The following is a 27,820-nucleotide window of genomic DNA, read 5'->3' as shown; positions in this document are numbered from 1 at the left end:
TTAGTTACCATTCTTAGTTCCTTCAGTCCTGCTCTGATTTGGTATTAAGTACTCAGTAAATCCTCTTGAATTCCTGTTAAAAAGGAAAGAGAGAAAGTTCTACCATCAGAAAGTTATGGATTTGGGATTCGTGGATGTATGTTGTATGAAAATCAGAGTGGCTCTGGTTTAATTTGAAGGAATCTGTAGAAAAGGTTATTAAGAGCCTAATGAACTAAACTTGCTTTCCCTTTTGGTGAAAAAAGGTTGATTTTAAGGAGCTTTAGCAATCAGGACAAAGTTTTCCATGCTGTAAAGTGTAGCCAAAGAAAGGTTGAAAAAGTAGAAAAATTAAAGGCATGTTGATCTATGTATGGTTTTTTATTTTCATTTTTATTTCTTTTTTTAGAGCCTCACCTGTGGCATATGGATTTTCCCAGGCTAGGGGTCGAATGGGAGCTACAGCTGCTGGCCTGCACCACAGCCACAGCAATGTAGGACCCGAGCCGTGTCTGCGACCTACACCACAGTTCATGGCAATGCCAGATTCCCGACCCACTGAGCAAGGCCAAGGATGGAACCTACGTCCTCATAGATACTAGTCAGATTTGTTTCCACTGTGCCACAATGTGAACTCCTATGTAGGTTTTTAAAAGTTGATTTTAAGAAAATAACCTCCTGTATATTCCGCTATGCTTCTGAATCCCTAAGGAGCTACAGAGGAAGCCCTCAGAGCAAACTACTCCATTACTTCAAAGGATTCCCCTCTTGGGTTCTAAAGGCTAATGAGTGTGCACATCAAGAAAATGAGTTTAGGATTTAAACTATTTACAGAGTATTATATATAGTCTAAATTGAATTAAAATTATATGGCTAGGCAAGTGGGAACATAAAGAAATAACATTTGTTAAACATTTATTATGTCAGAATAACAATAAAAATTACATGGTAACAAATAACCATAATAAAAATAGCTAACACAAATAGCATTTACAATATGATCTATGCTATCATAAGTACGTTAAATATATTAACTCATTTAATCCTTACAACAAGCATTTTTTAGATGGGGAAACTGAGACGCCAAAGATTAAGTAACTTGCTTAATGTCACACATCTGTTAGATGCCACAGCTGGGACTCAGACCTTGGCAGTTTGTCTTCATGAGGCTATTGTGTATCACAAGTATGGGTGTGTTTGTGTGTGCATGCGTGTATTGCCAGGGGTGTGGGAGGGGAAGTTGTATCTTGTTTATGTTACAGGTGATGAAACCAAGACTGAGAGACATAAAGTGACTTGCTGGTAACTGCCAGGGTTGAATTTCAAAACCTGTACTGTAAAATCCATGTTTTTCATCTATACCACACATTTAGCCTTAGAAAGGTTGTTGTTATTTAATAAATGTAATCCTGTACCAGGTGAGTGTACCTTAGAAAATGTATAGGCAAAGGAGATTGAGAGATGTAACTACGTATTAACTCTCGTTGCTAATCATCACCATATCTGTGAAGAATAGGCATGAGGATCTTCTGTTTGTATATAAGGAAACAAATTCAACACAAACTATGGCCAAGGCCCACAATAATTATCAAGAGCACTGTTTTTGAAAACTAGTGCCCTCAAATTTTGACTGCATTTGTCCTCTCATCAAAGTCTCCTGTTGGTGTTTAACTCTCCCACGAAGTTAGGAGTGGAGAGAGGTTGGGGAAGGGAAATGAGTAGTTAAGTTTTCTTTTTACCTTGAGGCCTCATAAATGTCATACTGTCGATAGCAAAAAGCCCAGCATGAGAAAGACAGTGGGAGCAGTATCGTGAAAGTACATCCATGCCAAGTAGCTGGGTTGAAATGTGCCAGGGAGAGTGATGAGGCTAACCTGAACACACCTGCCCCAGCATCAGGGAAGATGGTGTTGCAAGTCCACATTCATTCTGGTTTTAAATGCCTGTGGTTGTTAGAATGGGTGGGGAAGGTACTGAAGTGCTTTAATTGTATGGAGTGTGCAAAATAGGCTTTCGTCATATGTTAGTTTAATTGAATTACATTTTTGGAAGAGACTGAAGATAGAAATCCTTAATTATGCCCCCTGGGGTCTCCAGGCTTGATGAGACCTATGTGAACCTATGGTTACGTGGATGTTGATGGAATTGACAATGACCATGATGGTACTCATATTGTTGGAAACTGTTACCTTACAGGACAGTGCTTCTCAAGTGACGTCCCAGGACTAGCAGCATCAGTATCACCTGAAAACTTGTTAGAAATGCAAATAATATGTCACCTCCAACCCAGACCTACTTAATTATAACTTGGGATGGGGTCCAGCAAAGCAGTGGGATTTTTTTGTTTGTTTGTTTGCTTTTTTGCTTTTTGTTTTTTTGGCCATGCCTGTGCCATGCAGATAGTTCCCAGGTCTGGGATCAAACCTGCACCACAGCAGTGACAACACTGTATCTATGCCACCAGGGAACTCCACAAAGCAGTGTTTTAACAAAACTTCCAGAGGATTCTGATGCATTAAAGTATGAGAATACTAGGGAAATAAAATTGAACATGCAGTTCCTTGTTTTATCTTTTTCATTCCTCCCATCTTTTTTCTTTCTCACTCCATTACCTTCTTGTGATGAAGAGAGTTTGGTAGACAATCTCCATGTATTGGAGAGTCCCTTCCTCTTTCATTATCTATAATACTTTGTGACATTTCCACCTCTGGTTTGAGAAAAAAAAAATAGACCTTGTGTAAACATTATAAAGTAAGAATCATTTTGTTTTAGTCAGTATATATCCAGTTAGATATATTTATCTCTTTATTTCTGTAAATTTCCCAAGATGGTTTCACGGAAGGGTATTAGTTGTGTATAAGCTGGTGGCTGAGGTAGCTTCTAGAGGAAAGTTACCCATAGTGCTAGGAATCCCAGAGTGCTGTGAAACGTGTGCGTTGTGCTTGTGTGTGTGTTTTGCGTGCATGAGTGTGTTTGGGTATGTTGTGTGCATGAGTGTGTCACATGTATATTGTCTGGTATGCACCAAAGATGGCAGCACACCTTGGACAGCCCACTATGGTGGAGGATCTCATGGTTGGGACTCTCTGTCATTTCCCATGTGACTTTAACCTGTGAGAAGATAGAACTTTGAATGGATTAGGCATCCCAAGGTGGAATAGCTTCATTGGCCACTTTCCACTTTGAAGTATTGTGGGATGCTCTTGCTGGCAGATGCCCCAGACCTGTTCTGAAATCTTTATGGGCATCTTTTCTTCACTAAGGCAAGCTGATAGTGAGCCAGCATAAAGCAATAAATTGTGTCCCTTTTAGCAACCTCCACACTTTCTTTTAGTCCTTTGAATTTAGAAGGTTGGTGGGAGGGCAGAGAAAGAACAAAAGCCCTAAATAACCAGAAGACATTGTATATTTTTACTTTCAGTTCTATCCCTGACTAATCTTGGTGCAAAACTAACTGCTAAAAGAAAGTGTTAGGAAATGCATTTAGCATTTGAAACTCAAACCCATATCATATTTCTAAATCAGTGTTATGACAGAGGCTTTGATAAGATGGTAGAGGTGAATAAATGTCAAACAGCTAAAAAATTGTGGAGATTCCAGTTAATGTCTAATACTTTTGAATACTATCTTAAAGACAGTTAAATGGTGTCCACTGATTTGGCTTCCTTAGAATATTTATCACACCGTTTCCTTCTTCACTTCCACATCTGGATCCCTAGTTCATACACATTTTTAATCTGAGTGATTGAAATAAAATCTTAGATTCCCTGCCTTGAAGAGTCTCCCATTGTAAAAAGTCTTAAGAGTGATTAAGAACACTCCTCCTTGGGCTTTATTTTATTCCTGTCATCTTGAAATTCCTCTTTTTCACAAAACATAATTTTAATGTTAACTTCCTCTCCATGTTTCCACTGTTTCTCAATTCTCTTTTCTCTCTTCAGGTAATTATCTCCAAACACTCTTCTACTCCAAAATAGAGCAAATCTGCCTCCCCAAAAGGAGCTTACTCTGTTCTTCCTCAGGATTTTCTTGGCAACCATCTTTCCCTCTGGAACACCCTCTGCTTCTCAGCTGCCCTGGGGCCCTTGATCTCAGATGCCCTATTGGGCCACCCAAACTGCTTAATGTGCCTGATGAGCCATTTATTTGTTCACTGATTTCCGTATGATTCTCCCTAGAAAAATCCATGCCCTTTTCTCTACCTTGCACACTCTATGCATCATGAAGAAGCTCCTTTGTGAAGCCTTTCTTAACACTTTTAGGGGTGGAAATAGTTGATCTTCTTTAAGATTCCTTGGGACTTTGTACATTGACTTGGTAAAAAATAAAAGCATTTGTATCTGTTAGGATGTATTCAGCAGCTAGTTATAGACACCCTGACTCAAACAGGCCGAAGAAATCTGGACATTTATATCTCCCATAACTAGAAGTTTAGAAAAGAGTAGTCTATAGGGCTGGATGATTTAGCAGCCTCCTATTGTCGTCAAAGACCCAGTTCTTTCCTTTTCTCTGCTTTGCTATTCCCAGTGCTGACTTCAGTATCAGGATGGGAGTGAGATGGGTATGGCAGTTTCTGATGTCCTAACCAGGCCCTGAGGAAGAAGAGAGTTTCTCTCCCCTCTTCCTCTCTCTTAGGATGTCAGAAATTTTCTAAGAAGCCTCCCAGCAAGCTTCCCTTCATATTTTATTGACTAAAATAGAGTCACATGCCTTCTAGTACCAATTATAAGCAAGGGGAATGGAAACATCCTTGGAACTGAGAGAGAGGTCAACTTACCCTAAGCATGTATGGGGAGGGGTAGTTTGCTGAACAAATCAAGACTTTGTTGCGAAAATGAGGGGAAAGATGCTGGGTTGGCAATAAACAGTGTCTAATACCCTTTCCAAGTTGAAATATAATATTACATAGTTGAAGGATGATATATCTTCCTTTTTCAAGTAAGAGACAATACCTGATTTATCTAAATTATTTTTGGTAGCAACTCAGTGCACAGAGTGAAAAACCTACAAAACTCAGTTCTTCTACAATCTTCATGTATTAACTACATTTTCTTAAGGCCCTTAGTTCTCTCCAATATCATGTGGCATTTAAATATAAACCTGTGTAGCAGTCTAATTAGATGCATGAGTATAGCTGGGCTGGTTGCATTATGAGATTCCAGGGGAGTATCACTCTGACTGGAAGAGAATCTGAAGGGAGCCTGCTGAAATGTGCCAGGTAGTGTGGCAGTGTGTGTGATGGTGTGTGAACATGATCACTGGTTTGAACATAGCCAAAGAGGTTTCAACACTTTGTGTTTTAAAAACCATCCTGTAATCCATCTCATTATATATAAATATAGTCTTTATATAGAAAAGTAAATCCCCATTCATATTCCTCTAAGAAAAGACCCTTTTTTGATGCTTAAGCATCATGTAGAATGACTGTCAATGAGATGCAGGGGAATTGGTTATGAAATTCAGACATAATATAAGAAGATACTTAGAAAACTCTTGTTGTACCTGATTCTTACTGGAAATCAGTATCACAGGATTAGGCCAAGGGAAAAGGACTGGTAGGATTAAAATGTTTTAATATTTTATGATCAGGGACATATTTTATTCATTTTTATAACTCTCATAAGTACTAGAGAAATGCCTTTTGTGTCTGTAGCATGGAAGCAGAATGAGGGAGGGAGAGGGGTTTTCTCTCATTTTCAGTGTGAAGAATGGAAAGCCAGTCCAGAAAGATAAGGCTCATATTCCTAAATGCTCCTCTTTTTTTTTTTTTTAAGGGCCACACCTGCAGCATATGGAAGTTCTCTGAGATAGAATCAGAGCTACAGTTGCTGGCTTACACCACAGCCACAGCAACATAGGATCCAAGCTGTATCTGCCACCTACACCACAGCTCATGGCAATGCCAGATCCTTAACCCACTGAATGAGGCCAGGGATTGAACCTGCATCCTCGTAGATACTAGTCTGATTCGTTTCTGCTGTGCCACAATAGGAACTCCCATATTCCTAAATGTTCCTCGTTTTGAGTGCTCATGAGCTCTTTCCTCCTTCCTTCCTCCCTCCCTCCTTCCTTCTCCCACAGACATCACCATATCAACTATAAGTCAGGCATCTGCTGAATTATGTTGCAAGCTCAGAAAGGACAGGGACATCACAACATTTGGTTTGATGCTCCTTTTCTTTTTCTTTATTTTTTTTCATTTTTAAAAGTTTTTGGTTTGATGCTTCTTACATGTGACATTTGAAAATGTTGGCCACTGACTAACTGCATAAATTCAGAGGACCTTTTTCTTCTTGAATCCAAGGGAATTTGTGGACTTGGAGAAAGTTGGTTTGCAACTGCCTTAAGTGTTTGGCTTTTCTAGAGAAAAAAGAGATGAACAGTACAGTTTCTGCCCTAAACGGAATCATGGTCTGGTAGGGGGTGACAAAGCCAAAGCCTCAAAACAATGTTGAACAATATACGTCTTTATAAAACTGGGCCTTAAAGGGTGTGGTTCAAACTGTAAGTACTCAAAGTTAGGAAACTCAGTGAGTACAGGTTGCATCAGAGAACCCCTCCCCCCTTCCCAGGTGGGATTTGAGATGGACTTCGTAGGATTGTGAGTGCTTTGGGGATGACGGATGTTGTCCACCTTCCATTATGGGACTTGCATACTGCTGGGGAAAGGTCAGGGTTCATTAAAGAGTAGGTTCCCACTATTGTCACCCTAGTTGCCAGATGCTCAGACGTATAGGCCCATGGGATACGTCTGGACTAGAGTTTCTGTCTGGAGGAGGTAATGCCTGGCCAGGTGACAGAGCTCAGCAAAGTATCATGCTTCTGAGGCTATGACCTGGGATCAGGGCTATGCACACATGTGTTGGTGGTATTGCTTAGATGGGACAGGCTGCCTCCTTTTCTCCGTGGGCAAGAAGGACTCTGGTTCATGGCTTACCAAAGAGAGTACTAGTTTATGTCCATAAGCTGTGGTAGACATTCCCTTCTTTCCTTCTTCTGTACATAAGTGGTTGATGCTTTCTTTATCCTGTATCTTTGTGGGAATATAAGAATGACCCCTTTTCATTAGCATTTTCTTTCTACTAGCAATCAGTCACCTGTTCTCATACAACATTGGGCTGGAGTGTTTTAACTCAAGACTCTGCATTTGTGTGAGCATTGGCTAGAGCTCTGAGTGGCTGTCAAAAGCATTATGAGTGTCTATGGGTAGGTTTCTGGCCTCCAATATTAAGGATTTTCCAGTTGCTGCTGCTGCAACAGGGCACACCAATGGCTGGATGCATTTGTTAACCAGGTACATGGTGAGGCTGCAGCTTCCCCCTCGCCCTTACAGTGTACCAAGATACTGCTTTCTCTCAATCCTTGAGGTTGGAGAGAATCAGAGCCTTTTGTCTAGTGTGTTACTTTGGGTCATCCAACAAGCAGATGTTGAAAAGAGATTAGTTGCACAAAAGAGTTATCAGGGTAAATTCCTTTAATGAAAGATGGGGAGGGATCCTGCGGATGCTAGGTCACCTGTCAGGCCTTGGTGCAGCCCCAAGCAACTCTGGTGGAGAGAAAGAAGGAGGGGAGGCTGGGTAGGAAAAGGTTTAGGTTGTGGTGCAATTCTAAAAAAGGTTTGGCCTGGCTGATGCAGAGTCTTTGAGCCATCTCCATGTCTTAGTGCCCCTGCTGACATCAGTCATTGATGACCTCAGCATGAATGCAGTTGTGTATTCCAGATCATCAGTTAACTGTACTCCTCATAGTGGGAGATCTATTTGAATGGTGTATTTGCATAGCCATACATCTGGTCACTCTGGTGGCAAGTACCTCCACTCCACTTACTCTTAGCCTCTTCTTGAAGGCTCAGACCAGAGCTGATACAGCGGGCCAGGGATGGCCATTTAGGTTTTGAGGCATTGTATGAATTTACCCACAGAAGCCCAGGTACTAAGCATTTGTTGTTATGACAATTACTTGTTTTCCCTGCTTGGAAAAAAAATAATGGATACTTCACCTTTACTTCTTGTTATTGAGTTGAAAGTATATTGCAAAAATAAGCAGCTTACCCATTGGAAATTTCAAATAATATTAAACAGGTTCTTTCCATTCAGAGCCTGGACAGCTAGTATCTTGTTTCTCTTCTTTATATTTCTCACTTAGCAGAAATAGGGGTCATAGTATCATTCATAGTATCTGCCAAGTAGATTTTAGAAACCTAATACTTCCTAGGATTCAACTAGAGTGTTAGAAAATCTATGTTCTTATATGGGCACCCAAACCATGTACGTGATGTGTCTTCCCTTCTCTTCCCTGACTAGTTTTATTGTAGTAATTTGACGCTTATGTGGAAGGCAGCCCACTGTTCTCTGATGGATCAAATGCTCTTGGTGATTACATATTCATCACTTATTTTTTTCTTAGCAAAGCTTAGGATAACATATTTCTCACTATCAAGGAGGAATGGGCTAGATGCCGAAGCAGGAACAAGTAAGGTAAAAATATTCTTGACAGAAATCTATTTTCATTCTCTCCTCTCACTCAAGTTCTCCATATTATTGCCAAAGTGATAGCTCTTATATGAAAATTTGACTTTTATTCTCCTGCCTAAAATCTTTCAATAGTTCTATATTACCAATGGGTTAAAAATAAAAACTTTTTAGCATGACAGAGTAGCCTTTTTACAAGCTGGCCCCTATAGTCTAGTTTCTCTCTCTCTCTCTTCACTTATTCTCTTCTTACTCCACTGCTGATTCCCTAAATCCATCAGATTTCTTAAGTCCCTCTGTATTTATACATTATGTTATTAGGTTACCCTAGCGACTGTTAACACAGAAGCACTCCCATTTCAGTGACTACATAAGAGCAGTTAGCTTTTCACTCATATAACAGCCCAATGGAGGTTTTCCTGGTTGGTGGATGGCTTTCCCCCACCTACTATCTCAGGGATCCAGGCTTCCTCAGTGCCATCTCTCTCTCTACCTCCACAGCCTTTGTTTCCTCCTGATCCATCTAATAGATGGGGAAAGAGAAGGGAGAAAACTCACCTACTTCTTCAGAGCTGTGGCACCTATCATGCTTTTGCTTCTATGTCATTGATGAGAAACCAGCCTGATGCAAGACAGCCAGAAACACAATCTCTGGCTGAGCAGCCATTTCCTGACAGCTATTCTGCACAATGACAAACAAAAATCCTAGGGAATGGTTAGCTGTCTCTGCTGTTACTGACATGCTGCCACCCACATGTGCAGCCTGGATCCCAGCTCAGTCCCTGATTCAGCTCATCTGGACAAATCTTATGTGACCTTTTAAGATTCAGCTAAAGTTTCGCATCGTTCAAAGGGCTTTGGAGTGTCTCCTCTCCATACTCATATAACACAGAGTCCTTACCAGCTGTCACAGCACATGTCATGTTGTATTATAATTGTTTGCTTATGGTCTTCATTTTACAAAGTTCAGCTTCTGTAGGACTGAGACTGTATTTTTATTTTAAATCCATAAATGTCTGGCACAATATATGCACCTAACAAATGCTTTATTAAATAAAAGAAAGGCAATTAGATGACTGGAGTCACAAAAGAGTGGTAAAACCCTCAACATTTGATGTTCTGAAGAGTGAACTGTGTATTTATCCTAAAACAAACACATAAACCCTAATTTTAAATTGAGGAATATGTGGGCCTCTAAAGTTTTTTGCTATTTGTTAATAAATCACAACATTTAGAGAATTCACATTTATCAGACAGATTACCATGAGCATCCTAACAGAATTTATAAACTTAAAATTCAAGGATTGTTACTTGGGCTCAACTCTTCACTAAAAGGAATACTGTACATTATAATGTGTTTGGCTACAGGTAAACAGAAACTTGATTTAAAATTGTTAAAAAATTAGAAAATGTTTTATGTCACATAACAAGTCTAGAATTAGGGTAGCTCCAGGATAGGTTGATCCCAGGCTCAGTGAAATCATTTAGGACCTGAGTTCTGTCTGTATCTTAGTCCTACCACCCTCAGTATATTGACTATGTCCTTGGACTGCATCCCCTCAAGGTCACAAGACACCTGCCAGCAAAAAATGGAGAAACATATTGCCTTGATCATGTCTTGAGGAAGAGAATAAGAACACGTATCCCCTAACCCTGGTATATAAGTGCTACCTTTTAGGCTGATGGGGCTGTCTCATGTATGTGCTGATCTATAGACCAGAAACTTTTTCCAGGGGAATTCTATGTCCTGATGGATTAGATTACTCAGTATCTGTCACAAAGCCAAGGTTTTCTTGAAGTACTTGGATGAATAGAAGAGGTGGGTAGCACTTCTCTCCAAAATCTGTGGTACATTAGGAAGGAAAAAAAGGGGGACTATTAACAGTGTGCATCACAAATATTTTAACCATACAATTTATTGAACTGCTATCTGTGGAAGAGTGAACAATTTTCTAAACCATATAATGACCCTTTCTCATGCCACCTGTTTAAATTCCAAATCATATATTTAAAAGCATCCGATAATGAACATTTTACATTACATTCCTCCAGTGCAATTATTTATTCTTTATTTTAGGCCTTGTAATGGGGTTAATTTTACGATATGCTACAGCACCAACTGATATTGAAAGTGGAACTGTGTATGATTGTGGAAAACTGGTCTTCAGTCCATCAACTCTATTGATTAATATCAGTAACCAAGTTCATGAATATAAATACAAGAGAGAAATAAGTCAGCACAACATCAGTCCTCACCAAGGCAATGCTATACTTGAAAAGGTAAGAATCCTACTGGTCATATATTTCTATTTTCCAGTATAAATAATTGTATCATATGTAATACATTCACATATATGCATAAGCTCCTTTTTAACACCATATTAATAGGGTAATTTAGTTGACTAAGCAGTTAATGCCTTGATATACTCTTATTGTAAGCTCAGTTGTCTGCATTTTTCCCTAAAGTCAGAAAATAATACTTTTTAATATAATTGTTTTGCAAGCTACAGTTATATTAGGTAAAAAGACAATTCAGGAGTTCCCGTCGTGGTGCAGTGGTTAACGAATCCGACTAGGAACCATGAGGTTGCGGGTTCGATCCCTGCCCTTGCTCAGTGGGTTAATGATCCAGTGTTGCCGTGAGCTGTGGTGTAGGTCGCAGACGTGGCTCAGATCCTGCGTTGCTGTGGCTCTGGCGTAGGCTGGCAGCTACAGCTCCGATTAGACCCCTAGCCTGAGAACTTCCATATGCCATGGGAGCGCCCAAGAAATGGCAAAAAAGACAAAAAAAAAAAAAAAAAAAAAAAAAGACAATTCATCTGACTCTGCCTTTCATGATACCTGATTCAAATTTTCACACGTGTTTTAAGTGTCACTGAGTTGGCTACTCGGTTCAAATGTTCATTAAGTCAAAAGGAAAATGGAGGGGAGTAAAAAATTTGCACTTACAAGTCTTGGTCTAGGATGGCTGACTTTGTCCTGTTAACAGAAAACATTGGCCACTTGGCTATTTATGGATACCCTGACACAGAATCTCATGGGATCCTAACTCTGTCATTTTAGTTAGGGAATCATAGATTGAAAAAAAGAAAAATTGTGAAGTTGCTCATCTTTTACAAAATGGTTTTACTATTGCAAATATGTGAACTGCTTCAGTTATTGGAAAGAAACTTCTTTTGCTCTCAGTACTCTGAGTCAGAGAATGGGTGGAGTTGCCTTTGTGGCACTTTCTGTGTGGATCAGTCTTTGGAACAAGTGAATTGGTATTTAATGACCCAAGTACATGCTAAAAACTATGATCTCACATCACTTATTCTAGATAGTTTTGTGTCAGAGCTGAGAAGTTTTACGTTATGGAAGTACATTTTATCACTTTTATTCCGTATAGATTTAGTTTTGTTTTAAAATATGTATATATCTTTTCCATTTTGAGAGAGTTGAGACAGGAGGAAATATGTGATCTACCATTTTTCCTTATTTAAGATGAATGTAATTTTTACTGTTTTTTTTTCATATTATCTTCTATTAGCTCCTATCTAGATTATTCATCCTAGCACTTGGTGAGAGCTCAGGAAAGCCAAACTAATTATAATATTAACCTAAATCAGATTTATGAAAGTGAATTGAAGCACAAAAAAGCAAATGAAATAATGTATTTCTGAAGTAAATAGAGGCAACTTCTAGATCTGCTATTTTGGATGATCTCTTCCATGAGATTTGTTCTGTTCACATGGATAATAGAAAATTATCTATTTTGAAAGAAACAATTTTTTAAATGACCTTGTTAGCAGCATAGGATTTAAATACACACTTTGGTTTTATTTTGGTTAGTACCAGAACATAAATTATTTTCCTCCTCTCTTACCTAATGTTATCTGCATTTCTTTATTTTCTTTTTAGGACCACACCTGTGGCATATGGAAGTTCCCACAGCAGGGGTCGAATTGGAGCTACAGCTGCCAGCCTACACCATAGCCACAGCAATGCCAGATTCGAGCCACATCTGTGACCTATACCACAGCTCATGGCAATGCTGGATCCTTAACCCACTGAGCAAGGCCAGGGATCAAGCCTGCGTCCTCATGGATACTAGTCGGGTTTGTGAGCCACAACAGGAACTCCTTTATCTGCATTTCTAAGCAGCACTATTTCTCCAAAGAGTGTGACCCAAAAAGATGCTGATAATTAACTCTGTTATTATAGCAATTTTATTCTCTAACAGGATTGCCAACAAACACCTGAGCAGAAATTTTGTTATTATATTATTGACATAGTGATTTTTTTTATCAGCCACCAAACTCCAGTGTTTGCTCTTGAAAAATTAAGGCAAGAGATGGAGAAAATGTCTAGGTTTTGGGGGCCCTTTTGGTTTTTACATTGGATGGATTATGAGTTCTGCACCTGAAATGTTTAAATTACCTTGTTTGGCTCAATTATATTATAGATTTTTTTTTTTTTAGAAATTATGTGACTTATTGAGTCACTATTAGCACTTGTTCCCCTTAGCATCCAAATTTGAGAATAGGTGACTCAGTACCCAGGGTAAATCCCCCAGCTCATTGCTAGTGGAGAAAGGGTCATCCACTGGTACACTTATACCGTATTAGACAACTTTAAGTGGAAAGAATCTTTTTTATAAATGGCCAGAGTATATCTTAATGAGTATTTGTTGCTTATGTGCCATGTAGGGGGACCCTAGTTTGTGAAAATGAAATGCCCGTAATCTGTCTTCCTTACTAGGAATTCTCCATTGCATGCAACTTATATTTATATAAGCCAATCAATTATCAATCTATGTCAGATACAAAAGAATTCTCAAAAAGGATCTATTTATTGGAAGGCTTATAGGGAGGTAACATGGGGTAATGGGAAAAAAACCAGGACCAGATAGATCTGCCAGACTGTCCTAAATTCCTTGAATTTCCTAATCTCCAACTTTCTTATTTGTTAAGTGGGGAGATTAGAACTATTTTACAGGGTTGTTTTAATGTTTAAATGGGTGATGTATACTGCTGTAAGGCCCTTGGCATCATACTGCTATCACTGCCTCTGCTACTATAAACTGCCACTTCTAATACCACCACCAGCACCATCACCTCTGCACTACCTCCAGCTACCACTGCTGCCACTAGGTATGTTTGAATGCTTAGTATATGCCAGGAATTAACAAACTATATGGTTAGTTTTTTTTTTTCCATTTATTTAACATCCCTTGGGGAGATAAGACCAATGTATAATATATGCTAGAATATAATTCAGTTCCAAATTGTATCATAGAGACTATGAGGATTATAAAACTTTACAAATTAGTTTTCAAAGACACTTAAACTTGTTAGGGAGGCTTCTGAAGGAGGTGGGACCTGAGAAGGGCTTGAAGGATGGGTATGGTTTGGATAGGCAGCAGGATTCAGTTCAGTAGGTCTGGGCGGGATATGAGCCTGCAGGAAGTAGTTATCTAGGTGAGAAGAGAAGAGAGGGCTTCATGGATGCTTTGAATCAATGAAACCTGCTTGGTTTGTAGGAACAGGGTGAAGAAAAGAATCTAAGATTCTAAGGTTTCAGGTCAGGTCTGGCTAGGAGAAAATGAGAGTCCCAGGATAGAGGCAAGGGAAAGAAAGATTTGTGGAAGAAGATGGGTAAAAATGACCGTAGATCTGCATTTAGAGAGAGAACATTGAATTTAGAGAAGAAAGAGACCTGACTTCATTAAGTTGAACTCCATCATTTTATGGATGAGTAAAAGAACAACGTAAGCCCTAAAGTGATTTGTTAGTGGTTTTCAAACTTGTCTTTACTTTGGAGTCATACGAAGCTTCAAAAAACCCTGATGCTTTGTGCCAATGCTTGTGATTTTACTGGTTTGGGGTGCAGCCTGAGCTTTGGAATTCTTAGATAATCACCAGGTGATTCTAATGTATAAACAGATTTGGGAACCACTGATTTAAATGCCATGTTGTGTTCAGGTTAATATGGTGAGGAAATAAATGTCACTTTTGTGTTTCCCTTCACCTCCACTGCTGCAGATCTATCAACCTCTTTTACACTAAAAGCACTTTTTTTTTTTTGCTTCAGGACCTCTCCAGACTTTATTCTTTTTGCTCAAAATGACCTTACTTCTGCTTCTTGGATGTCAGGCTCCTTTTTATCCCTAGAATATGCCATCTCTTCAGAGAGGTCTTGCCCTGTGATTTTTATCACACTGTATCCCCCCACCCTCTCTCCCATATTCTTTCTTGCCTGTTCTTTTGTTTTAAAGTACTTAGCACTATTTGAAATTTTGTGTATTTTCTTGATGATTAATTATCATTCTTATATTGTTTGATGTCCACTGGACTATACACTTCACAAAGGCAGGGACCATGCCTTTTTTATTACCCAGTGTACCTTTGAAGCCTACTACAGTGCCCAGTTCATATTGTTGCTAAATAGTTTGTGAATGAATGAATGAAAGAATCTGAGTGCTTGGTGGGATGAATACAGCTAGAATATTTGGAAGTTATCATCTTAGAGCTGGTAGAATAATGCCCTGCATGCTTAATGGTTGACAAAACTAAGATATTATCTAATTTTAGTTGTGTGCATGCAGATATAAGTTCATATCCAGAGAAATTACCTGGTTCATCCACTGGTCAGAGGCAGAACTGACCCATAGTACTTTGAGTCCTAGTGGTTTATCATACCCCACACCACTGGATGGGCTCCTAAGTGGCCCTGTGGACAGAGAAGGGCAGGGTGCCTCAGGCTGAGGTCTGAGGAATTCCACACTAAGACAGGTAGAAGGAGATGAGCACCAATGCTAGAAAGAGAAGAGGATGGACAGAGAACGGAAAAGAGGTCCAGTGGGTGGCATCACTGAGTCCTTTTCCTTTGTGGTCAGATTAAAGGGAGTATTTGGCCTTTGTTTCCAAAGCTACAGGATGAGGAAATGAGTTTTACTCTCCAAAGAATGTAGTTTAGGGCTTGGATGAAATTACTGACTTCAGGACTTGGAAAGGCTGGAATAAATTCCTACGCTATATAGTCATCTCTTGGAATATTTGTAAGAGCATGTATATTTCTGGGATGGTTAGGCATTGAGGTACTTGGAAACACCACCGGGCTTGATGGTTCCCTAAGTTTCCTCCAATAAGAAGATAAAAACTGGAAAATATTAGAGCTGTTGGCATTTATATAAGCATCAGTGTGTGCTGTGCTTTTATGCCATGTTATGAACATGAAAAGTTCAGGAAATGCCATATGCCAAGCTTCTTTTGTTCATGCTCAATAGACATCAAAGTGTAGAAAAGAAAAAAAAATTTTGCTTCAAGACAGGTGAAGACTATTTTTATATATGTTATGAGCTGCTAATGATCTCAAAACAACCTTCTGAGAGAATAAAACTAGATTGTATTGTTTCGTATCTATCCAGTTAATGTTTCTAATACCATTTGTCAAATTATTCTGTGGATTCAAGGTATTCTTAGATAGTTTTAATTGAGTGGGGCCTATACTCTATTATGTAATGGCTTTACAGACATTAATTCTTTACGGAATACTTAGGAATACCAAAATATCTACTAAGAATTTCTGAATTTCATATCAATAGGAGGTTTAAAACTTGCTTTTAAAGAATAGATGACAAAAGAACCTTTTCTATCACTCATTCATTCATTCATTCCTTCAAAACAAATGAATTGAATTACATCAATTTTAGTTCTGAAATCAGGAATGATCTCAAGAAGTTTACTAGTAAATCTAGGGAATTTACTCATAAATGAATGTGAATACATACACCACAAGACATGCATCAAAGGAGTGGGTAAACACCACAAACATTCAGAGGGGACAGTATTATTTCTTGTTAGTGTGATTGGACAGGTTTCAAAGCAGGATAATTGATTTACTCTAGTGGTGATATATGTAATGTGTGGTGGTGGGAGGCTTATTCCAAGCAGAGGGAAAAGCACGATGTGAAAGTAGAAGAAGGGGTAGATAATATTCCAAGAAAGGAAAATGTTTCTAATTTGTTGGAGTATGGGAGACCAATGAAACATAGGGCTGGGGATAAGGGCAGAACTTGGTTACAGAATCCCTTGAATGCCAGGCTGAGTAATGCCCATTCTACAGTCAGTGGAAGAGTGTAATGTTGACAAAAGCAAAGCCTGCTGCTGTGTACAAGGTAGAGAATGAAGGCAGGGAGACAGATGAGACCTGAGCTTGAATGGTAACTAAGGGGCAGAGGAAGAGAAGCCAGGAAGGAAGACATTGTAGAGTGGATCAATGGTCATGAGGAGAAAGAGAGAAGAGCTTATTTTGCTACCCTGTCTTGTGGGTTCACAGAGAGCAGGAGGACAGAAATGAGGAACTTAGAAGTTAAGAGAAGGAGCTAGTTTGTTGTGGAAATTCACAAGTATAGTTTAAAACTGATGAATGAATGAATCAGTCTATCTCATCATTAATTTATTTGTCATTGATTCAACACATTATATTTTTCCACATTGAGTTAGATTCTAAGGTCAGCAAGCCATTTGGCTGGAGAGGTCTTGCAGATCCAGTAGCTTTTCAAAAAGTTGTCAGCACATTTAAATTTACACTTCCTATAATTTGTTGACTATTTGAATGTAATATGAAAAGTCAAAGGAAACTACCCAGTAAAAAGTTTGCTAAGTCTTCACTTCCTGTGTGAAAAGTGACACTATCATTTGGGAAGGGAAGTTATTTTGGAGTGAGTTATACTGCTGAATAATCTGTCCTGTCTATTGTTTCAATGAAGGAGTTGGGGCTTCACACTGAAGCTACTATCAATTGTGCTGATAATATTGGATATTTTTGAGGTATTTTAGGGAAGTCCTTATAGCAACAGCTAACTATAAGACTTTGAAAAATAGTTTTGTATTTGCAGCATTAAAACATCAGTTTCTTAATTTTTCCTCATTGTTCAACTTTTTCTAGTTGTGATTTGACTGTGGTTCAGACTCTTAATTTTCAGGTATTTACTTGTAAACTATTTCTGTTCTTTCCAGTCTTTATTTTTGCTTGATTATTCTGGCTGTAGAGGCTAGAAGGCAAAGCTCTTCTGGTAATAGAAATAGCTTGACCAGAGTCATTATATCATGAAATGAAATATGTGCAAGTTAATGCTGGGACACTTTGGTTGAGGATAAAGAAAAGACAGGAAAGAAATCTCTAAAACTGCTCTAGGCACAACAGAGCAAGCATCACAATAAATCAGCACTTTGGGCTTGGAGAAACAATTGTAGGATACTATCAATTATTTCTGCATTCTACAGAGAACAGAGATTCATGATTTATGTTTCTCTGTTATGACAAGTCTTGGCTCTTCCACATCATGTGGTCCCAGGGAATCTCAAGCTTGGCAGTGCATGGGATGAGGCTGTTTGGACAAACTTAGCTACTTTCATCCTAAACCTTAGTTAAAAGATCTGTTGCGAATCAGGAAACATAGCATTTTTAATTTGTTTTATCTGTTTTCTCCCACCTTTGTTCAACTTTCTTTGCAGAAAATTGACCTGAGAAATGATTTCAGAAATGTCAGAAGACTCCATTCCATTAAAATTTTTTTCCAGTTTTATTGAGATAATAACATATAAGATTGTATTAGTTTAAGGTGTATAACATAATGACTTTATGTATGTATACATATAAATGCAAAATAATTATCACAGTAAGTTTAGTTAATATACATTACTTCATGTTATTATTTGTGATGTAACACAAATTTTGTGTGATGAGAACTTTTAAATTCTTACATAATTGTCACCATGCTGTACGTTATATCCCCAGGATTTATTTATCTTATAACTGGAACTTTGTATCTTTTGACTACCTTCAAATATTTTTCCCACCCCTCATCTCTCACTTCTAGTAACCACCAATCTGTCTTCTGTTTCTGTGAGTTCATTATGTTTAGATTCCAGGTAAATGAGATCATACAGTATTTGCCTTTCTCTGTCTTACTTCACTTAACATAATGTCCTCAAGATCCATCCATGTTGTTGCAAATGCTAGGGTTTCCTTCTTTTCTATGGCCGCATAATATTCTATTATTATATACAATATTTTCTTAATCAGTTATTCATCAGTGGACACTGGGGTTATTTCTATGTCTCAGCTATTATGAATAATGCTATGGTGAACATGGGCATGTGGCTGTCACTTCAAGAGCCTAATTTCAATTCCTTTGGATGTATTCTCAGAAATGGGATTGATGGATCATGTGGTAGTTCTGTTTTTAATTTTTTTGAGAAACCCCCATACTGTTTTCCATAATGGCTGCATCACCAACAGTGAACAAGTGTTCCTTTATTTCCACATTCTGGCCAACAGTTGTTATCTTTTGTCTTTTTGGTAATAGCCATTCTAACAGGTGTGAGGTGATAGCTCCTATTTCCTTGTGGTTTTGATTTGCATTTCCCTGATGATCAGTTCTATTTGGTTTTGATTAGTCATTGAACAACAAAGATTTTCTTTATTCATGTAGTCATTCAACAAATATTTATTTATTGGGCCAAGCATTTGTCTTAGGTGATGCAAGTTCAGCAGTGAACAAAACAAAGTCCTGCTCTCAAGAAGCTTGGATTCTAGGGGAGAGATAGACAGTACACCTTTCAGCAGAAGCATTTATAATCCAATATCAGGTGGAGACACGCTATGAAGAAAGGTTAGCAAAATGAGAGGATGGAGAGAGAATAATTTAGATATGTCTGCAGGGAAGGCCTCATTTAAGAGGCTGAAATTGAAGCCAAGATCTGAATGAAGTTGGAAGTGAGCCATGTAGAGATCTGGAAGAAGAGAATTTCAAAGCAGAGGGCAAAACTAAGATTAGATACCTTTGCATTCTGGGTGTCATTTTTTTTCCTTGCCATATCTTTGCCATATTTTTCATCAATATCCAAATCATTTTGTGTACACAAAAAGTCCTGAAAAAATTATTTTTGTTGTAGTTGAGAAGGGTGGAGGAGAAGAAGAGAGACACCAACTTGGAATGGACAGTGAAAATGCAGAAAATGCAGAAATAACAGGAACATCACGCCCAAAGACTGGCAGGCTCTGCTTAGTGTCCTGGATACTTTTGCAGTCTTGCCTTCGAAATGCACAGTCCAGATACCAAGGATTGTTCAACTACACCTTGATTGTAACTTGGAGCATCCAAATGCAGAATTAAGAATTACCCTAGACAGATCTGTTTGGCGGAATTTCAGTTAAGTCCTTGCCCCTGAAATGAAACTTGGCATTATGAGACAGGACTATGGATGCAGCACTCAAAGACTCTTGTGACTTCCTTTCTTCTTCACAGATCATCACTTAGGACTCGTGTTCTAAGGAAAGTGACCACCAGAACATTTATTTGTGGCAGGGATTGCATGCCAAGCAGCTGTCTAACTTTATTTCTTAAAAACCTAGCTACTCAAAATAATGCCAAAGCCGTTGGTGGCAATAGTCTCTTGGAGTGCCGTGTGATTAGGGCAGATTGTACTGATGTCTCTCACACTCACTCTTGGTTGGAAAAGGAAAGGAGTCATATGGAAATATATGAGTAGGTTGAGCCCCAGGATTGGTGCTCTTTCTAAATGACAAAATTTGATAAGAGGGGAGTGGCTATGGAGTAAAGGGATGGCTTCTTAGGTTCCTGGCTTTAAGCCCAAGAAAATACACCAGACCACTAGGGTGGGAAACAACTGAGACGTCTTCCATCTCCCAATCATCCCTTCCTCCTGACTATTGCCTAGTCTTGGACCATCTTAGTTCCATCCCATTGGTCATCCATTTGCCTAATTTCATAAAGGACTTAAAGTGGTAGTAGCATAGACCCATTTTTAGGAACTATGGGAGCCAGCATGGCAGAGCACACCGTGAGCTAGCATTTTTGGATGCTGAGTAACCATCCACTTAGATATCAAAGGACAGGTTTTCAAAGTTGTTTTGGGGAGGACTGGGTAGCTGGGGGCTCTGAAGCTGTTCTCCACACTTTACTCTCCTACTCAGTTCAAGATCGTGCTTAAATGTTCCATGAGAGGCCAGTCTTTAAAAATGATTCATACCTTGTTATTTGATACTATTTTCTGTATTTATTAAAGTCTTGTATGTATTACATGTTATCTCAGAACAAAGTATTCCTAAGTAACTTTTCAAAAAAAAAAAAAAGCCAAAACCCCCAAACTATTATTTTTTAAACATCAGCACCGTATGTGGTAAGAACTGGTATGTATGAGGCAGCATAACATTATGGTTAGAGCTTTACTGTTCAATCAAAATACCTGGGTTTGAATTCCAGGTCCATCTGTAACCTGCTGGGTGATCTTCAGCATGTGACCTAACTTTTGGGCCTTAGTTTTGTCAAATGGGGCAATACTAGTATCAATGTCAAAAGGTATTATGAGGACTAAATGAAATAATATGCCAGGGCATGTAATAAGTCCTCAGTAAATATTAACTGTTATTATTAAGCACTAGCTAACTGCTAAGTACTTTAAAATACTGATTTCCATACTTTGATATGTACTCCATCAGTAAAACATTCTTGAGTATAGTGCCTAATATATGCCTGTTTATTTATGAATGAGATATGGTACTATTGTATCAGTGTATTATGCACATTGTAAAGCAACATCAAAGTAGAATTTTAAAGGAATGAGATAAAAATAAAATATAAAAAGTTCTTTGCACACCCAAGTGGATCATCTCATTCACTTCCTAATGTATATGTGTACACCTAAACTTAAAGACCAATAGAATAGCTCATATTTTATTGTTTTTATTTTAACTATATTTGATATGTTTCTTGAAAAATTCTGCTGTTTCATGAAATCTTACTTTATTCTGAGTCTCAGCAGTACCAGTATGTACACAGGCTCTTTGACTGAGATAAAGATGTTCTGAGTGGCTGTTAGCTTTGTAGGAACATTCAGCCCCACCCCAAGTGACCCCATACTGCTATACTTCAGTATCTAGTTCTGTAGTCTCAGAGCTCCAGCTGGTGTTCTCCCACTGTATCTTAGCTGAATTGTAAGTTAATATTTCTATCTGTGGTGTTGGATTAATGTCCATCTTCTCATTAGACTATAGCCCCCAGGAGGACCAGGTCTGTCTGTGGTCATCTTGTATTTTCAGCTCACAGCAGGATGCTTGGCCCATGGCTGATACTCTGTGGACTCTGGCAGGTGAATAGATGATACAATGAAGTATCATTCTCCACTTGTCAGTTCTACTTCTCACTGCGGCTCTGTCCTGTCTTAGTTGCTGGCCATTTTATACCCAAGCATATATCAAAGATTTTTCCTCCAAGTGAAATACCAGGGCTCTGTGATTTTTTTTTTTTTTATACAACCACACCTGTGGCATATGGAAGTTTCCAAGCTAGGGGTCAAATCAGAGCTACAGCTGCCAGCTATACTACAGCCACAGCAATGCCAGATCTGAGCAGTGTCTGTGAACTACACCACAGCTCATAGCAACCCCAGATATGAGCAGTGTCTGTGAACTACACCACAGCTCACAGCAACCCCAGATCCTTAACCCACTGAGTGAGGCCAGGCATTGAACCCACATCCTCATGGATCCTAAGGCCAGGATTGAACCCACATCCTCATGGATCCTAATGTCATTCCTTACTGCTGAACCATGATGGGAACTCCTGTGATGGTTTTTAGCTGTTGTTTTGGCTTTGTTTGTTTGTTTTTGCTACTCAGAGGGTTGACTTGCTGGTGGTCTCATTTACAAATAATCCAGTAAGGATAGAGGAAGAGGGAAAAAGGAGGCTAAGCACAGGAGAGACAAACAGAGAGGGAGAAAAGAAGGGAGGGAGAAAGATTTCTTATCAGACTTTGAGTTGATAAAACCTAAAATAGATCTTTCAATTCCTTTCCCTTTTGCTTTGTTCCTTCTAAAATATTAAACCGTGCAAGAGTGCACATTTATCATGCTAGTCCCCAGAGAGTAGTTATGTAAGGTTCCATCAAACTGCATTTCCTGGTTCTTCCTTAAGGTCATTAAGAGGCTCCTCATTAGTAGCTTCTAGAGCTTGAAGGTGGGATATGCATTAGTGGCACAGGAGGGGTGGGAACAATCAGAAGGGGTGGGAACCTTAAGGAAGCTCTGCATTTAGCTGGCTTGTCTCTGATGCCGTTTAAGCTTGTCTTGAGGTAGAGGTCTCCCAGATGCTCCTCTCAGATCCAGTTCTAATGTTAAGACTAACTGGATATGGTCTGCTTTACAGAGTTCTGCCTCAGGTTGGGGTGTGTGGATCAAGAATATTCTGCAAACTCAGGTACTCTTCACTGTTCTTTCTGACTGTTGGGTTCTAGAGGACTCAGAGATGGAGTTTAGTGATTAGAATGGTTAAGTGCCCTGGAGAGCAACACCTTATGAATGGGAGAGGCAGGAAGCCTGAGTGGGCCAGGGGAGAAGTTAAGCTGTGATGCAGGCCCAACAATTTTGTCTAACTCCTTGGAGTTAGAATGGCCCTAGAGTCATCCCCCCCAGGTGGACTGAGATGGCCTGGACTCTAACATACCAAATCATTCTGTGTTTGGATGTGCACCACTCTGGAAAGGGCGTGGCTTGGGGTGAGGTGGCTCTTTTTGGTCTTGGCAGTCTCTGAAGGAGCTGACGGCATTCCAGGCAGCAGAGATAGTGACGCCTTCATTGAAGGGGAATCCTAGTATCCAACACATCGACTCTTGCATGGGAGGAAAAGGCTTTCTTTCTACCTGTCCATGTTTTTGGCTAGGACATCTGTAACAAAAGACAGATTAATAAGAGGAAAACAAACAACTTTATTAACATGTTTATTTCCCTAGAGAAATCTAGGGAATGAGTAACCCAAAGAGATGGCTTAGATTTCAGTCTTCAATACCATCTTCTGCTAAAACAAAGAAAAGTGTGTTGGGGAGACAAGTTTTAAGAAGGTGACCAGGAAATGTCTAATAAACAAGGGTAAGGTTGTTGTGCAGATTTAAGTCTGTGCCTTTTTTATTGATAAGTTTCTTCTGATTTAGAATTATCCTTCTCTTCTGGTACCAAGTAGGAGACATTTTTACAAACGGAGGTTTCCTTAATGTAAATAGGTAACTTCTTGCCTGTTTTCAGAGCTTCTCCTCTGCCTGCCGTTTCTCAAAATAATCAACTCAAAATAATTATTATGCTCCAAAGGTGTATTTTAGGGGGTTATATTCTGGTCTTCTATACCCTCCATAATCTGGGAGCTTTATATAGGTTGTATGATCAAGAGGAGTACTCAAATGATGGATTAACACATAGTTGGAGTAAATAACACAGTGGAGCGCTAGAGCAGCTTGTCCCGCTCTGAGAGCTGATTATTAATTAAATATCCAGGCATTTTTGCAAGCCAGCTGCTAAAACATTAGCAGCTTGAAATGGGCCATGATAGGAGTATTTAGATCACAGAAATTGTCAAATGCTGCAGATGGGGTTTGTGGGCTTTTTTTTTTGCCTCCAGAGAGATAATTTACCAGTACACTACTGAATATATGCTTATATCATTGCACTTTTAGGAGAACTGGAAATATCCACACATCTCACTTTTCATCTCACAGGAAAGTTCTTTCCCACATGATGATTATCTTAAAATTCTACTGTTAGATCTTCATATCTTCAATTTGAACTGACTGCCTCTAAGGTGATATAGAGAAATGTGTGAGTTTTGTCTTAGTGCTGTTGGGAAGCTATAACAAAAATACCTTAGCCTGGGTAACTTAAACAAAAAACTTTTATTAAGTTTTAGAGGCTGGAAAGCCCAGGATTAAGGCACCAACATATTTGATGTCTGGTAAGAACTAACTTCCTGATTCATAATTGCCTGTCTTCCTGCTATATGTCCTTAGGTGGTGGAAACAATGAGAGAGCTCTCTCAGTTTTCTTTTATAAGGGCACTAATCCCATTTATGAGGATTCTTCTCTCATGACATAATCATCTCCCAAAGGCCTCACCTCCTTGTACCAAGGAGGTGGTTAGATTTCAACATAAGAGTTTTGAGGAAAACGAGTATTCAGTCTATTGCAGTTTTGCAGTTAATACTTGGGCTGAAACATATCTCTGCCACTTCTAGCATTGAGACCTTGGAGAAGTTAACTTCTCATATATATATTTTTTAATCTATAAAACTGAGATCAATGTAAAATAAATGAGAAAATGTTATGATTAGTGTAAATATTACTGTACTTCCTTAACATCTGCCCTTGGCAAGCATGGATTTCCTCTTTGGGACAAAGTTTGAGGTGGGCATGTTGGGGGAAGTTTGTTGTTGTTTTTTAATACATCATTTTTAAGGTGAATGCTCTGTTTGAAAAACACATCATTTTAATTTTAAATCAAGCTGTTTGGCATCTATTTTCTGCTGATTTCAGCACCTCCCTCCACTTCCCCCAAATCCCCTCAAGCATTCCTGCTGTGCCTGTGGTCCTTGCTGACTCAGCCCTTCCCTATCCAGCTTCCCCAGGCCAGTTGCTCCCTGGTGAGGTCTTGTGATGGGGAAGCTGCACGCAAATTCAGAAAAATTGTAAGGCAAAAAAGAAACTCTGGGGGATTGTGATGCTCCTGTATATTCTGAGGTCTGGAAAGCACAGTTTCTTTTGCCTATACTGTAAAGATTGGCCAAGATTAAGATCAATTCCAGATTGAGGGGAAAACTACTCTTTTTAAAAAAAATTTTGTAATGATTTTTATTGTCCGTTATAGTTGGTTTACAGTGTTCTGTCAATTTCTGCTGTACAGCAAAGTGACCCAGTCATACATGTATATACAAATGTATATATACACACATTATTTTTCTCACATTACCCTCCATCATATGCCATCATAAGTGACTAGATATAGTTCCCTTTGCTATACAGCAGGATCTCATTGCTTATCCATTCCAAATGTAATAGTTTGCATCTTTTAACCCCAAACTCCCAGTCCATCCCACTCCCTCCTCCTCCCCTTGGCAACCACAAGTCTGTTCTCCAAGTCCATGAGTTTCTTTTCTGTGGAAAGTTCATTTGTGCCATATATTGGATTCCAGATATAAGTGATATCATAAGGTATTTGTCTTTTTCTGACTTAGTATGAGAGTCTCAAGTTCCATCCATGTTGCTGCAAATGGCATTATTTTGTTCTTTTTATGGCCGAGCAGTATTCCATTGTGTATATGTACCACATCTTCTTAATCCATTCATCTGTCAATGGACATTTAGGTTGTTTCCAAGTCTTGGCTATTGTGAATAGTGCTGAAATGAACATGTGAGTGCATGTATCTTTTTCAAGGAAAGTTTTTTTCCAGATATATACCCAAGAGTGGGATTGCTGGGGTGTATGGTAGTTCTATATATAGTTATCTGAGGTACCTCTATATTGTTTTGCATGGTGGTTGTACCAATTTACATTCCCACCAACAGTGGAGGAGGGTACCCTTTTTTCCACACCCCCTCCAGCATTTTTTCTTTGTTGACTTTTTAATGAGGGCCATTCTAACAGGTGTGAGGTGGTAACTTCATAGCAGTTTTGATTTGCATTTCTCTAATAATTAGTGATGTTGAACATTCTTTCATGTGCTTGTTGGCCATCTGTATATCTTCTTTGGAGTGGGAAAACCACTTTTGATGCCCAGGTTTTCAGTTGTGTTGGATGTGTTTCCTTTTGCAATTCTCAACTGGGTACTGAGGAATGAATACTCTTGATGAAATGGAGGACCAGGCTTTTTACATCCACGGGTTATTTTCTCTTCCCCTGATCATAACAAGCCAGGAAATCCCCCTATCATGTTAATACCACAGCTAATAGGGGTAAGGAGAGGTAGACAAGCCACACAGCAAAGGGCAGGCCCACAGGGGAGCACAGCCAGCCCAAGTTATGTGTGGGCAGTTAAAAGTCCAGGAGGCTGGATGTCTAGGGTCAAGGAGTAGGAAACCATATTATTTGATTTTCAAACTGGAACTCTTTTTTTTTTTTTTCTTTTTGTCTTTTTGCCTTTTCTAGGGCTGCTCCTGTGGCATATGGAGGTTCCCAGGCTAGTGGTCGAATTGGAGCTGTAGCCACTGGCCTACGCCAGAGCCACAGCAACGTGGGATCCGAGCCACTTCTGTGACCTATACTGTAGCTCATGGAAATGCCAGATCCTTAACCCACTGAATGAGGCCAGGAGTTGAACCTGCAACCTCATGGTTCCTAGTTAGATTCATTAACCACTGTGCCACGATGGGAACTCCAAACTGGAACTCTTGAGAGTGAAAGGGAGCATGATAACTAGGAAAGGTAAACAGGAAAACAGGTATTATCTGGGACTGTTCTGGTCAAACCAGGGTATTTTTACCTCAGTAAAGGGTCGCAAAGTTAACAGAGGTAAATCCACGTGTCAAAGAATCTTATGCAGAAACATAAGAGATTCTCTGGCCGTCAGTGTCTAGGTGCTATGTCAATCATCTGGAAAACCTAAGTGGTCTTTATGTATTTGTAGCTAATCAGGACACATCCAACAGTGGAGTGAGTAAACTGAACCCATTGGTGAATAGCAGATGGAATATTTTAGTTAAGAAGGCAGTCCCTGGCACCATATTATTGGTTCAAATGCTGCTTACCAGCTGTGTGATGTTCATGAGATAATGAATTTCCCTATGCTTCAATTTTCCCATTTGCAAAATGGAATATTCCTAACTAAATTGTAGGGTCATTGTGAGTTGCAAATGAGAAAATACATGTAAAGCATTTAGAACAGTCTTGGTGGCTCACAGTAAGTGCTTAAGGTATATTAACTCTTAGTTTTATTATATTGTTATCAACAAAGCAATGGACTCACAATTAGAAGCTAGGGCTTAAGTCTAAATCTTGCTGCTTATAAGTTATGTGACTTTGCAAAGCTCCTGTAACTCTCTGACCCTTTGTTCCACCATTGTAAAATTGGGATGTTCACAATACTTATCTCAAAGAGTTGTTGTGAAGAAAAACAAGTCTATGTATGAAGACACTTTTAAAACTGTAACAACCTTATGGAAATGTCAGTTATTTTTATTATTAATTATTGTTATGATTAATTATAATAGGTAATAGTACCAGTCTATAAGTGAAGACAGACCCTGAACTCCAGCCTTAAGCTATAATGACTGTACATTCCCTTTTCCAAGATAGTTATTATTTCCACTTAATCTTGCCATTATTCCATGAGGCGAACAGATATTGCCCCCATGTTTCAGAGTTGGAAACTGAGGCTCTGAAAGTTTATGTGACTTGGTCAATATTGACCTGTGGCAGAACTGGTCTTAGGACCAGGTCTACTGACTCTGAGTTCAGTGTTATTTGCACAACTCCATTCTACCACGCTAAATATTTATAATTACATAAATCTTTTGTTCGCAGTTCTCTACTTAAGTTTGCATGG

The 27,820-nt window shown here is 39.0% G+C and overlaps 1 protein-coding gene across 5 annotated transcripts in view; it reads left to right on the top strand.

Annotated features, from left to right (window-relative positions):
- SLC9A9 (solute carrier family 9 member A9) overlaps positions 1-27,820 on the top strand; it is a 674,266-nt gene that overhangs the window by 140,023 nt on the left and 506,423 nt on the right. For 3 of the 5 annotated variants that reach the window (XM_021071131.1, XM_021071130.1, XM_021071129.1), the window contains 2 exons: positions 10,528-10,730; positions 22,666-22,716. The exons of 1 other annotated variant lie outside the window; for it this stretch is intronic. In XM_021071131.1, the coding sequence (XP_020926790.1) occupies positions 10,528-10,730; positions 22,666-22,716 (254 nt within the window). The remainder of the gene's footprint in view (positions 1-10,527; positions 10,731-22,665; positions 22,717-27,820) is intronic. One more of the 5 variants, XM_021071132.1, reaches the window with a different exon arrangement.

Source organism: Sus scrofa, chromosome 13 (genome assembly GCF_000003025.6).
Source record: "Sus scrofa isolate TJ Tabasco breed Duroc chromosome 13, Sscrofa11.1, whole genome shotgun sequence".
Classification (NCBI taxonomy): Eukaryota; Metazoa; Chordata; class Mammalia; order Artiodactyla; family Suidae; genus Sus; species Sus scrofa.
The sequence above is the reverse complement of the archived record's forward strand: the minus strand, read 5'-3'. Positions and strand labels throughout refer to the sequence as shown.